Below are 13953 nucleotides of genomic sequence, written 5' to 3'. Positions count from 1 at the left end.
CAGGGCTGGAAAGTTCAGGTAAGAGGTGGGGTGTGGGTGCCATATCCTACACTGCGTAGGGACTGGAGAATGCTGGGAGAATGTGGCAGCCAGGTCTGTTTTGATAGGTTAGACACCTCAGCCATTTGTCCTGGGTCTGAAACTTAACATTGTCAAATTACTGGAAGATGGCAGCTCTGGCCAAAAGCACATATCTTTCTTACAGACTTTTTTATATTTTATTCACATTTTGTGTGTGGCAGGGGGAGAGGAAGCCCCTGCCTCAGCACACATGTGGAGGTCAGAGGAAAACTCACAAGGAGTCTGTTATCTCCCTCCACCATGTGGGTACCAGGGGTGGAACTCAGGTCATTAGCTTTGGTGGTGTTCAGCTTTATCTGATGAGTCTGCTTTACTGTCCTATTTTCAAGTATTCTGCAGAAAATGTTAAAGGTTTTCAAGGCCAGAAAGAGAGAGGCGGGGCATAGTGACCTTTGATCCCAGCACTGAAGACATTGAGGCAGGTAGATTGAGAGTCAAGCCAGCCTGGGATATACAGGGAGATTATGTCTCAAAAGTGGCTAAATAATTAGACAATGAAGACAGACGCCCCCACCTCCTCGAAATCACATCACATAACTGGTGCACATGCTGTCTTCACCTCACCCCTCCAAGTTCCTGACTAGAGAACAGGCATTACAGTTCCTAATCTTGCCAACCTGATGAAGCGACGAGCTTTATTGGGGTTACTTACAGGAAGGTGGGTGAAAGGTTACTTCCAGGAAGGGGGTGAAAGGTTACTTCCAGGAAGGTGGGTGAAAGGTTACTTCCAGGTACAGAAATCACTGATAGCTGCATCACTAAAATCCCTCTTCAGCCTGGGGTCAGGTCAACAAAGTTGGAAGCCTGGAACGTAAAGCAAGGCATTCTGTCAGCTCAGCAGGTTGCAGGGGGGCCTTCCCAGGCAGTTGAGTTTCTTTCTGGGAGGTCAGCTGATCTCTTTTGGGCACATCTCTTATCTAAGAGCATCTCCCGCCAGGCGGTGGTGGTGCATGCCTTTAATCCCAGCACTCGGGAGGCAGAGGCAGGTGGATCTCTGTGAGTTCGAGGCCGGGCTGGACCGACAGCCTCCAAAACAATACAGAGAAACCTTGTCTCGTAAAACCAAAAAAAAAAAAAAAAAAAAAAAGAGCGTCTCCCTGTGGCCCTCACTACTTATGGAGGGAACTGAAGCCCTCTCCCTGCCTTCCAGACAGGGTCTTTGTTTCACCCTGTTTGTCCTGGAACTCACTCTGTAGATCATTCTGGTCTCAAACTCACAGAGATAGGCCAGCCTTGGCCTCCCGAGTGCTGGGATTAAAGGTGTAGGAAAGCAGTGAGCTTTTTTAACCACTGACTCCCTTGACTCTCCAGTGCCCTTGTTGAAGTTTTAAATGCAATTTTTTTGTTAGGTGAGCGTGTGTGTGTGTGTGTGTGTGTGTGTGTGTGTGTGTGTGTACTCGTGCAAGCGCACATGCATGAGTATGTGTGTTTCGGAATTTAAGCCAGGGCCCTAGGAATGCTAGCCAATCACTCCGTCACTGAGCTATATCCTCAGCACAAACTCTTGCAAATCAATTGAAATTGTTTGAGTCGGGAGTTGGTGGCACACACCTTTAATTCCAGCACTCGAAGGAAGAGGCAAGCATATCTCTGTGAGTTCAAGACCAGCCTGGTATATAAAGCTACACAGAGAAACCTTGTCTTGAAAAACTAAAAACAAAAATATCTTTTCTGAGGATACATGGAAAAGCCAACTTCAAATGCAATTTCTCCTGATAAAACTCTTCAGACACCAGATGCACACACCAGGCAAGAAATTAATTTTGCAGCGAACCACAGCAGGTTGTCCACAAGTGCAATTCAATCTACCTGTAGTGCTTGGTCTTCAAGACAATCCCCCTTCTCTTTTGATGCAAAGAACAAGCCCCAGGTTTTATTTTCTCACCGCTTCCCTGTTTGAGTACCATAGAGTTGCTAAGAACCCAGGGAAATGCTAACTTAGCACTTATGAATTCTCCACAAAGGATATAGAAAAGGGACAGAGGGCAGGGCTTATGGGGAGGGGTGGAGACACTCCATGCCCTCTCCAGGCACAGAAGTTTCCAGGAACCTTCCTGTGTTTGACTTTAAGAAGCTTCTGGAACTCTGTCCTTTTGTGTTTTTTTATATTGGAAATGTCCTCATGTAAACACAATTAAATCACAACCCTGAGGATTTGATTGGATGAAAAGAGTGAGACCTGAAGTTAACAGCCAGGTGGGGATATCCAGCAAAGCCTGTCTGTGCACTTTTCTCATCCCAGATACCAAGCAGGGCCCCTCTGGTCCATCAGGCCAGAGGACTCAGGCCAGCTCCTAGACAGAAGTCGGGGAGATTAGAATGTCTGTGGCTTCTGGTGGGAGGACAAGGCATGAGGCTCAGTGGCTCTAGGGCCACCCTCAGCAAATTCAAGATCAGCCTGGGCTACCTTGATCCCGTCTCAAAAACAAAACTGTCTATGATCTACCCTAAGACGAGTCTGGTTTCTTCTGCCTTCCTTGGGAAGGAATAGGATGGGTGGGTAGTGGGGCATTAGCCTGTAATCCCTCCCATCACTCAGGATGCTGAAACAGTCACAAGTTAGCCAGGCTGGGTTATATGCACCATCAGAAATGTGGAATTTAAATAAATCTTCTGAATTGGACAGTGGTGGTACACGCCTTTAATCCCAGCACTCGGGAGGCAGAGGCAGGCGGATCTCTGTGAGTTTGAGTCCACTCTGATCCGCAAAGTGAATTCCAGGACAGCCAGGGCTGTTACACAGAGAAACCCTGTCCGAAAAAACAAAAACAAAACATTGAGAATTATGATACACTTTGCATTGAGGAGAAAATGAGTGATATGATACACTGTCATAATTTTTCCACCTTACAATCCGACAGTAATCTGTGGTTATCCTATAGAAATGCCTCCAAACAGCACTTGCCGCCTCTCACCTAATTCATGTTTATAGCACCAGGGCTTGACCCAAGGCTTTGTGCGCGGTGGGAGACAACTCTACCACTTAGCTCACACCTCAGCTCTTTTTTACTTTGAGACAGGGTCCAAGCAAATTGCTCAGCTAGCCTCAAACTTGAGATCTTTCTGCCCGAGGCTCCTTGGTTCCTGCGATTACAGGCATGTGCAACCATGTCAGGTTCTCCTGTTTGTTTTAGTCTAACTTCACAGATGTTTAAGTGTCCACCTAGGTTCTGCGTGCTAAGCTGGGGAGACCACTGGAGATCACAGGAGAAAAGAGTCTCTGGTCCTCACTTCCAGATCAGTGAATTATAGGCCCATGCACTGTGCCCAGTAATACTTGTTCTGTCACCCATTCCTCTGAGATTCAGAGTGGGTTTATTGTTGTTGTGTTTTGAGACAAGTCTGGGGTACAAGTCTGAAGTACCCCAGGCTAGGCCCAAGCTTGCTCTATAGCCAATGATAACCTTGAACTTCTGATAACTTTGCCCTTGTACCTCTGCAGAGTGGAATTACGAGCGTGTGTGTGTGTGTGTGTGTGTGTGTGTGTGTGTGTGTGTGTGTGTGTGTGTGTGTGTGGTATGGATGGAACTTAGGCTTCATTCGTGTAAGGCAAGCACAGCCCTCGTCCTGTCCTGCCCAGTCCTGCCCCCATCGCCTTGAGGCAAAGTCTCTCACTCTAGCCAGGGCTAATAGCCATTATGAGGCCCATCCTTCCTTCTCTTTCCCAGTGGGTACTGGGGATAGGATCCAAGGCCTTGTGCATGAACAGTCTGTCAACAAGCTGCATCCCCAAATATACCTGCTGTGATCCTGAAGACCCAGCAGATGAAGCGACTGAGTAGGGGGGTCACCAGCTAGAAGGAGATACCTATCAGAGGCCGGCACTGGGGGGCCATAGGCTCCAAACTCCAGAAAATGTGGACTATGGACTATTTAGAACATGTGGGGCGTCACTCTGGCAACTACATTTGGCCCCACAGCCATCTCCCAGGAATTTGTTGAGTTTCTGGGGTGTGAGGAAAGGCTGTCTGCAGTGGCGGTTATCCCCAGATAGCTTCGGTTAATGAGACAAGACGCTGCTCTTCGTAGAGGTGGAGAAAAGCCAGCCACTCCGGATCCTAACCGGAGCGCCAGGCAGGAGGAATGGTGACCTTCAAAGCCAAGTTTGGGTCTGTAACTCCAGCAGTACTATGATGGGGTACCGCCCCCCCCACAGAGGGAGGGCCTGGCAGCCAGAGGTCAGGTGCACCCCAGCCCACCGCGAGTGTCACTCCCTAGAAAAGAAAATGGATCAAACTTTCAGGAAGTTTCTCTTCCTAGCTGGAAGCCAGACCTAGCCTCAGGAGTCACCCCCCTTTCCTTTTGCCTTCTCTCTCTCTCTCTCTCTCTCTCTCTCTCTCTCTCTCTCTCTCTCTCTCTCTCTCTCTCTCTCTCTCTCTCTCTCTGTCTCTGTGTGTCTCTGTCTCTCTGTCTCTGTGTGTCTCTGTCTTTGTCTCTGTCTCTGTCTCTCTCTCTCTCTCTCTCTCTCTCTCTCTCTCTCTCTCTCTCTCTCTCTCTCTCTCTCACTCACTTTTTCGAGAAAGGTTTTCTCTACATAACAAAGCCCTAGCTGTCCTGGAACTTACTATGTAGACAAGGCTGACCTCGAACTCACAGAGATGCGCTTGCCTCTGCCTCCTCTCCGGAGTGCTGGGATTAAAGAATGAGATGCCCATAATTTAGTAACTTTAGGCAACTTTTAGCAAGTGCTTTGCTCCAGGCAAAGGCCCTTAAGCTTTCGGTGCCAGGCCACTGGCTCCTTCAGGCTCAGAGACGCAGGGGACCACAGCTGGGGGCAGAGCCGCGATTCCCTTTGCAGCCGGCCACCCTTCCCCCTCCCCGCGGGCTTTTGCACACGACGCGCGGCGGGCGGCTTCACCCGGGGCGAGGGCCGGGGATAAAGCGGGCGTGCGCGGGACGCAGCGGCGAGACCCGAGCGGAAGGCGAGTGCGCGCTGACATCCTCTGGAGCGCAACTTCGAGGACGCACAGCAGAGGCGGCATGCCGTCCTTGGACAAGCAGAACCTGTTGGAGAGCACGAGCGGGGCCCGGTAAATTCAAGCCCCGCGGGGCGGGAATCTGGGCGGCATCACAGGCACCTCCTCTTTGGCCGTCCTGGCTGTGGTTGGTCCGGCCGGGGGCTTGAACCTGGGTTCCCGCCAGAAGGATGGGGTGAGGTAAGGGAAAGAGGAAATTGGCTGTGGCCTCGTAGCCTCAGGGATCACCTGTCTCATCTGGCCAAGCACACAGATTCTGAACGCTGCCTGCCGGTGCGCTCGCTCCAGTGGGACACGGTCGGGTGCCTCTTACCCCGCCTTCACTCCAGCACTTTGATCCCAAGCAGCCCTGAGGTGGGGAGGCCCAGTGCCCTCGGGTGCGCTGCGCTGTGTTCCGTGCTGGTCTCTTGAGTCTGCTCTTTCTCTGCGCTCGACTGGACGGCCTGCGCTTTAGCTAGTTTGTAAAGACTCTCTAGGCCAGGGAAGGGGAGAGGAGGAGGGAACAGCCTAGAACAAGGTCCCAAGACTCACTTCCCTAGCATCCCCCTGTAACATTGGCACAGTGGAAACACCGGACCTGCAGTACTCCCAGAGGCTGGCTCTGGGCTCCCACCTCCCGCCTGAGCATTCTCTTTCCTTCCCCCACCTCCAGGTCATTCTTAGGATCGCTGTGGAAGAGTGAGGCTGCTTGGACCCCTCCTGTGGACCTGCCCGCGGTTGAGCTGGCTGTCCAGAGCAACCATTATTGCCATGCCCAGAGAGATTCCGGTAGTCACCCTGACTCCAAGAGGCAGAAGGCCCAGCGCAAGCTCTATGTGGCCTCTGCCATCTGCCTGGTGTTCATGATAGGAGAAATCATTGGTAAGACCATGTGTGTGAATTAAGTGAACTTGGTTCTTAGATAGGCTGAATGCTCCCACTAATGCTACAGATACTAATGACTATCCCTTCCCTTTCTTTCTTTTTGTTTTTGTTTTTGTTTTTTCGAGACAGGGTTTCTCTGTATTGTTTTGGAAGCTGTCCTGGAACTCTCTCTGTAGACTAGGCTGGCCTCGAACTCACAGAGATCCTCCTGCCTCTGCCTCCCAAGTGCTGGGATTAAAGGCATGTGCCACCAACGCCCGGCCTTTTCTTTTCTGTTTTTAAGACAGGGTCTCACTATCATTGGCTAGCCTGGAACTCTGCTTCCAGAGTGATGGAATTAAAGGTGTGTGATACCACACCCATCAATTTTTATTTGTCTATTGGCTTTCAAGACTGGGTTTCTCTGTATATCTATGGCTGTTGTAACTCCTACTGTAGATCACCCCGCCTCTGCTTCCCAAGTGCTGGGATTAAAGGTGTGCGCCACCATCACTGGGCTGATTTATTCTTAAGTCGATCAGCTGGTTATAGCATGGCTCTGCAGTTAAGAGCACTGGCTGTTTTTGCAGAGGACCTAAGCTTGATTCCCAGCACCCAAACGGGTGGCTCACAGTTGCCTGTTACTCTAGTCCCAGGGAATCAGATGTCCTCTTGTGGCTTCTGTGGATAGCAGGCATATGGTGCACGTCCATATGTGTAGGCAATACACACTTAATAATGAAAATAAGGCCGGGCGGTGGTGGCGCACGCCTTTAATCCCGGCACTTGGGAGGCAGGGGCAGGCGGATCTCTGTGAGTTCGAGGCCAGCCTGGTCTACAAAGCGAGTTCCAGGAGAGCCTCCAAAACAATACAGAGAAACCCTGTCTCGAAAACAAACAAACAAACAAACAAAAACAAAAACAAAAAAAGGTAAGAGCACTTACTGAGCTCCTACTTTGTTTTCCTGTCTCTAATTGAACTTGATCTCTCTTTCTCCTCCTTTTTTCAAGGCAGGGTTTCTCTGTAGTCCTGGCTGTCCTGGAACTCTCTCTGTAGTAGACCAGGCTGGCCTCAAACTCTGAGGTTGGCTTGTCTCTGCCTCCCAAGTGCTGGGATTAAAGGCGTGCGCCACCACTGCCTGAACTGGATTTTCACACTCACCCTGTAAGAAAATGTCAGAAAGCCGGGCGTTGGTGACGCACGCCTTTAATCCCGGCACTTGGGAGGCAGAGGCAGGCGGATCTCTGTGAGTTCGAGGCCAGCCTGGTCTACAGAGTGAGTTCCAGGACAGCCTCCAAAATGATACAGAGAAATCCTGTCTCAAAAAACCAAAAAAAAAAAAAGAAAGAAAGAAAGAAAATGTCAGAAATCGAGGCTCAATGTGGCGGTCTCATGCTCATGTTGCCCACCTGATGGATGCAGAGATCTTGAGCCTGTGTCTTCCAGGGCGTGTGGTCTCCCTGCTGTGCAGAGTTGGGGTTACCTCTTTGCGGGGAGCTTCACCTGGCTCTCACTTTTGCAGGAGGGTACCTGGCACACAGCCTGGCCATTATGACTGACGCAGCCCACCTGCTCACCGATTTTGCCAGCATGCTCATTAGCCTCTTCTCCCTCTGGGTGTCTTCCCGCCCGGCCACCAAGACCATGAATTTCGGCTGGCAACGAGCTGGTAAGGATCTTTGTGGTCCACAGATGGGGTGATCAAGAGAGAAAGCACAGCTCAGGTTAGATAGGGTTTTTAGCATTTCTAGTAGCCCAGGCTGGCCTTGAATATATTGAGTAACCAAAGCTGCCCTTGAAATCCTTGATCCTCTTGTCTGCACCTCCCAAACTCAGTAACTCTAATGTCACAGCCTCCCAAGGACTGAAATTAAGGCCTGTGCCATCACAGGAATGCCTGGAGTTAAACCAAAACAGGGAGTGTCTGTCTTGGCCTCTACCCTCTGAGGACTCCCAGTCTGATGGGACAGACTCCCAGCACTCGGGAGGCAGGGGCAGGCGGATCTCTGAGTCGAGGCCAGCCTGGTCTACATAGCGAGTTCCAGGACAGCCTCCAAAACAATACAGAGAAACCTTATCTCGAAAAACAAACATCAAAAAACAAACAAACAAAAAAAGAAAGTAGTGGCTCAGAGCAGATGACAGCAGCACTAGCATCGCCTGTCTCTATGGGTCAGCTTTGGGGCAGGGAAACTCCCTTAAGCTGCTAGTTCCCTTCCGGGTGGCACTGTCACTTTCCTCTAGGGAGAGATGGCATTGCTGTTAGCACCGACTACTCTTTTTTTTTTTTTTTTTGGTTTTTACGAGACAGGGTTTCTCTGTATTGTTTTGGAGGCTGTCGGTCCAGCCTGGCCTCGAACTCACAGAGATCCGCCTGCCTCTGCCTCCCGAGAGCTGGGATTAAAGGCGTGCGCCACCACCGCCCGGCTAGTGCCGACTACTCTTGGCTGTAACTATAGCTCTAGCTCTGGGGAATTTGGGCCCTCTTCTGTTACCTTAATTAATTAGGTAGTGACCTTGCCTTTATTTGGGCAGGAAAATTAGGCATGTACCCTTAATCCCAACACAAGGGAAGTGGAGGCAGGTGAATTTCGAGTTCAAGGTTAGCCTGATCTACACAATGAGACCACAAAAAACATATAAAAGGGAAAGCATCAAACTCAGGCAGTTCTCTTGCTTAGCACCCCAAATTCTAGGATTAGAGATGTCTGCCACCATTTTGGCTAGAAAATATATGTATGTGTGTATGTACATATATACATAATATATAATGTATATTATATATGTAATATGTCAATTTCTTCCCACATACAGCAAACAGGGTTGAGCTAGATGATTTTTTTTCTAGATATGAGCTCTCATGTATGAGTTGTCGGGAAGAGGCATTTCTTCAGCAAACACCAAAGACACCCAGGCTCTGACTTTATAACAGGGAAGGGCTAACAGGAGGGAGTAGACCTTTCTACCCTTAGGGCCCAGGCTAAGGTTGTTCTTGTGGTTGGGCTCTTATCTAGAGATCCTTGGAGCCTTGGTGTCTGTGCTGTCCATCTGGGTGGTGACTGGGGTGCTGGTGTACCTGGCTGTGCAGCGCTTGATTTCTGGAGACTATGAGATCAAAGGCGGTACCATGTTGATCACGTCGGGCTGTGCGGTGGCTGTGAACATCATGTGAGTGTGACCCAGTTCCCTGTAATTGACCCCCACCTCCTTATATGCAAACCTCTGTCAGCTGCCAGGGAAAGGAGCCCATGCTTCCCTTCCAGCACTGAATCTCACTCATGGCCTGAACTCTGGCACCTGTATACATGGGTCCTGCTTTAAATGTTCGGCCAAGGACACGAGAGGTTATAGACACACACCCCTACCATCCCAACCCCCCCTCCATGTTACATGTCCTGGAGAATAACTCAGGCTATCCACAGCAAAGGGGACGCATCTGGTTCATGCTGGACCAAAGACCAAATCAAGCTGACATGCTGAAACTGGTCTCGGTAAAAGAGGGAGGGGGCTGGGTGGAAGGAACATAGGTGTGGGCCTTCCGTCTCCTCTGCGTGCCTGTCTCGGGGTCCCTGCTGTGGCGTGATGGGATGAACCAGATGACTTCCTTCCTGCCCCTTTGCTCTGAAATTCAACGCTGGGATTTTGTGCCCAGTCAGCCTTCCATTGTGGGCAGAACTCTTTGCCCTGTGGCTATGAGCCAAGGCTGCAGAACAGATTCCTGATCCTAAGAAAGTCACTGTGCTGGGGGCTTCAGAGTTTCACCCTCAGGGAGGTCAGCCCTAATGGGTAGGGTCGACTGTGCCTGGCTGACACGAAACCTTTGCTACTCCATTGAGCTTTGTCTGTTTCCATAGAATGGGGTTGACCCTTCATCAGTCTGGACATGGGCACAGCCACAGACAGGGGCAGAGCCATGGACATGGGCACAGCCCTGGTGACCAAAGCCATGAAGAGAGCCAGCAGCAGCAGGAGAACCCTAGTGTCCGAGCAGCCTTCATCCATGTGATTGGGGACCTTCTGCAGAGTCTGGGTGTCCTGGTGGCTGCCTACATTATATACTTCAAGGTCAGTGCTGGGCACAGAGAGCGAGGTGGGGTGGTACCTGAGGCTCCTCTGTGCAGGCTTTGCCCCCATGCTAGCTCTCAGGTTGGGATGAGGGGGTACGAAAGGGGAGGAATGTTTATTTAATCCTGACACAGTGAGGCTGGCACCTTTTACTTCTACGACAAGCCTGAAAGGTAGACGATTGTGCTTTATGCCATTCGGAGAGGTTCCGTTACTTGTATAGTTTTACAAAAGCCAGATTTAAACCCATGACAGTGTTGCTGAAGCCTGAGCACTGCCTATCACACAGAGGCAGTGAGATGTAAAATGAGCCACGAGAGTGGCTGAGGCTGTGTGATGAATGAATTACTTGGTCCCATCGAACCTCAGTTTCCCCATCTATAAAATGGGAATGGTGAATCAAATGCTAACAATCCCCTTTAGCTCCTGCTGTGTCTCAGCTCTTTAGGAAGAGATGTGTGCTGAGGTCGTCCCAATGGAGAATAGAGTAGAAAATTGGAAAAGACAAGGCCAGAGCAACTCCCATGCTCACCCTGAAAAGAGAGGCCCTCCCCGGTTCTGTACTGGTAGGAGGGAAGAACGTAGCCCCAAGTGGATGCTGGTGAGCCCACATCTGTCTCCTTTCCCTGCAGCCTGAGTACAAGTACGTGGACCCCATCTGCACGTTCCTCTTCTCCATGCTGGTCTTGGGGACCACATTGACCATCCTAAGAGATGTGATCTTGGTTCTCATGGAAGGTAACGGCCCTTTGGGTTTATGGGTGGGGTGGGTGTATGCAGATGTCTGTGTTCATCTGTTGAACGTGTATAGACACCCAAGGTTGATAGTGGAGGGGGGTTTCAAGACAGGGTTTCTCTGTGTGACAGCTCTGACTGTCCTGGAACTCACTCTGTAGACCAGGCTGGCCTCCAACTCACAAAGACCCGCCTGCCTCTGCCTCCCAAGTGCTGGAATTAAAGGCGTGCGCCACCACTGCCCAGCCATCACCCTAATCTGGCTGGCCAATCAGTCCCAAGACATCTGCCCATCTCCGCCTTCCTTGTCTGGGGTTACAAGTGTGCACTACCATGCATGCATGGGTACATGCGTGCTTAGTTCTGGGGTATCTAGCAGGCCTCTAGCACGGTTAGCAGCTGAAGTATCTCCCCAGCCTGACTTTGGGGGTCTCAGCCTGTGACTCAGGGACTGTGTGGATGTTTGAAGAACCACTGCTCTAGGGTTCGAGTCAGGGTCTGGAACCTTTAACATAGGTCCTCAGAGTTCTGAGCCGACCAGGTAAAGGTGTGCCAGTTCCTAGACAGGTCCCAGCCAGTGCCTGCCCTCCCCCAGGCCCAGGGCTGCCTCCTCCCTTGTGTGGAGTATGTGTGTCATCCCTGGCTGGTCACATGGCTGGGTGGCCTTGGTAACACCTGGAGCCCCACCCCCACCCTAGTCATCAGGTGACTTTCCCAGGAAGTTAGGGATTTGGTTCCAATGTTTGGGTTGTTTTTGTTTTTTGTTGCGGGTGGGGTGGGGTTTGAAATAGGGTCTCTTTCTGTAGCCCTGGCTGGCCTAGAACTCAAGACCAGGTTGGCATCCAAGTCTTGCCTCCCAAGCGCTGGGTTAAAAGCGTGCACCACCACACCTAGAAACTAGGAACTTTTTTAAATTTCATTTTTGAGACAGGGTCTCACTATGTAGACCAGACTGACACCAAATTCATAGAAGACTGCCTACCTCTACCTTCCTAGTGCTAGGGCCAAAGGGTGCTGGGAACTGAACCTCGATCCTCTGGAAGAGCAGCTGATCCATCTCTCTAATCCTCTGTTGCTTTTTTTTTTTTTAAACACTGTTTTTGTATTTTAGATTTATTTATTAGGTATACAGTGTCCTGCCTGCATATATTCCTGCATGCCATAAGAGGGCACCAGATCTCATTGTAGATGGTTGAGAGCCACCATGTGATTGCTGGGAATTGAACTCAGGACCCCTGGAAGAGTTGCTAATGCTCTTAACCTCTGAGCCATCTCTCCAATCCCTTATTGTTTGAGACAGGTCTCTGTTTGCAGCTCAGACTGGACGGTCTCGGCCTCCCCCGTGTTGGAAGTGTCGGTGTGCACCGCCACAGTTGCTGAGTGGACCCACACCAGCTCAGTCCCTTCCCACAAGTCTCAGAGCCCACACCCTGTTCCTGCCTCAGCTGGTGAATGGCGTGCCTGGAACTTCCACTCTAATCCACAGGCCTATCTCACACTTCAGGCCTTGGGGCTTAGACCCAAGCCATGGCTTTCTGGAGGGTCAGGGACAGTGGAAGAGTGGGGTGCTGGCCTAGGCTTGGCAGGAATATTTAGCTCCAAAACTGTCTTCAACAAGATCGCTGGCCTGGAAGGGCCTGGTGGGGCCATCTATACCTGTAATCCCAGCACCCAGGAAGTTGAAGCAGAATTTTGGGTCTGAGACCAGCTTGGGGTACATAGCAAGACTCCATCTAAAAAAACATATAGATATTGACCATATAGCTGTGAACAAAACAGACTCATGCTCTCAGTTTCCATTCTAGACACAATAGATAAATTCATGAGATCATTCCAGTTGATACAACAGGATAGAGTGAGGGATGGGAACCATGTGGAACCTGCTGGCCAAGGAGGCCTTCTGCGCAGATGGCCCTGGAGGAATGGAGTGGGGCGGAGGGTAATGACCTTTACCACTGTGCGTGCTGTCCCCAGGGACTCCCAAAGGTGTGGACTTCACAGCCGTGAAGAATCTCCTGCTGTCCGTGGATGGGGTGGAAGCCTTGCACAGCCTGCATATCTGGGCGCTGACAGTGGCCCAGCCGGTGCTGTCTGTCCACATAGCTATCGGTGAGTTAAAGTGGAGAGAGAAGCAGCCAGGGGCCTGGGGCCATTCCTGAGGGTTTGCCAAGCTCTGGCCATGTGCTGAGCATTGAAATGCCCTTTGATCCTTCCCACTGCGTTTATGGAGGAAGATAACTGAGGCCTTGCTTGGGGTGGTCAGATCACCTGTACAGGAGCAAGCGGGTGAGTGGATGGGGACAGATCCAAGCTGTAAGACCAGTCTTTTCTTGCTCTCTCGGCTTGCCTGGTGCAGGGATAGCCCCCGGCATTTCTTGTCTCCTAGTCGAGGGGTAGACGTGAGGCCAAGCATCCCATGTTTCTCTCTTCCCAGCTCAGCATGCTGACCCCCAGGCTGTGCTGAAGGTGGCTAGGGACCGTCTTCAGGGGAAGTTCAATTTCCACATCATGACCATCCAAATTGAGAACTACTCTGAAGAGATGAAGGACTGCCAGGAATGCCAAGGCCCCTCAGACTGACTGTCAGGCCAGACACCATCGGAGGCATGGCCAGGACCTGTGGGTGGCGCATCGAATGTCCAGCCAGGACACCAGGCTCAAGGCACAGCCAGTGGGACCCTTCGTGGCCTCCTGTGAGTCCACAGGATGAGGATGAGGCAGATGAGGCCGTACTTCTCCGGGGATGTTTGGGCTGGATCTTCAACTGATGTTGTCCTCACATCACAGCTGGATTGCAGAGACACAGAAGGGGACTCTGGGGTCACCTGTACTATCCAGGGTCTTTGTGTCTTGAACAAAAATACTGAAGAAGGAAGACACACATCACTGGGAAGTTGACTCCCCTTTGCACGATCAGTTACTTTTTTTGATAAAAGAATTTTGAATCCGACTCAGAAGGATGCTTCAAAGACTATTTTATTAAAAATCGGGGGAAAAACACCGAGTCCAGGCAAGCTGTAACTCAGCAGCTGCAGGGAGGAGGAGGAAGAAAGACCACACCTTTGAGTTAGGGTCAGCAATGGAGTTGTGAAAACAGCTGAGTGGCTGTACTGGGGAAGGGACTGGAGAGACAGGGAGAGGCTTAGTATGCAGAGGGTTTTGTTCAGTTTCCAAAGACAAAACACAGGAGCTGGGCAGATGCTTCTGGCTAGAGTGTGCTGCCACACGGAACAGATAGATGCAACACTTAGG

The 13953-nt window shown here is 50.8% G+C and overlaps 1 protein-coding gene across 4 annotated transcripts; it reads left to right on the top strand.

The window, feature by feature from the left end:
• Positions 1–4962: 4962 nt before the first annotated feature.
• Positions 4963–13651, top strand: Slc30a2 (solute carrier family 30 member 2). Of its 4 annotated transcripts, none has more exons than XM_040756386.1 (8): positions 4963–5111; positions 5710–5918; positions 7424–7570; positions 8916–9069; positions 9756–9966; positions 10599–10704; positions 12676–12810; positions 13136–13651. In XM_040756386.1, the coding sequence occupies exons 1-8, from the start codon at positions 5062–5064 to the stop codon at positions 13279–13281; spliced, it is 1158 nt and encodes a 385-aa protein (XP_040612320.1). In that variant the 5' UTR covers positions 4963–5061; the 3' UTR covers positions 13282–13651. The 4 variants fall into 4 exon arrangements, with proteins under 4 accessions (XP_040612320.1, XP_040612321.1, XP_040612322.1 ...); XM_040756387.1 differs by lacking the exon at positions 4963–5111 and adding an exon at positions 5284–5411; XM_040756388.1 differs by lacking the exon at positions 4963–5111 and adding an exon at positions 5420–5514.
• Positions 13652–13953: the final 302 nt, after the last annotated feature.

Source organism: Mesocricetus auratus, unplaced genomic scaffold (genome assembly GCF_017639785.1).
Source record: "Mesocricetus auratus isolate SY011 unplaced genomic scaffold, BCM_Maur_2.0 Super-Scaffold_100014, whole genome shotgun sequence".
NCBI classification, from domain to species: domain Eukaryota; kingdom Metazoa; phylum Chordata; class Mammalia; order Rodentia; family Cricetidae; genus Mesocricetus; species Mesocricetus auratus.
The sequence above is the reverse complement of the archived record's forward strand: the minus strand, read 5'-3'. Positions and strand labels throughout refer to the sequence as shown.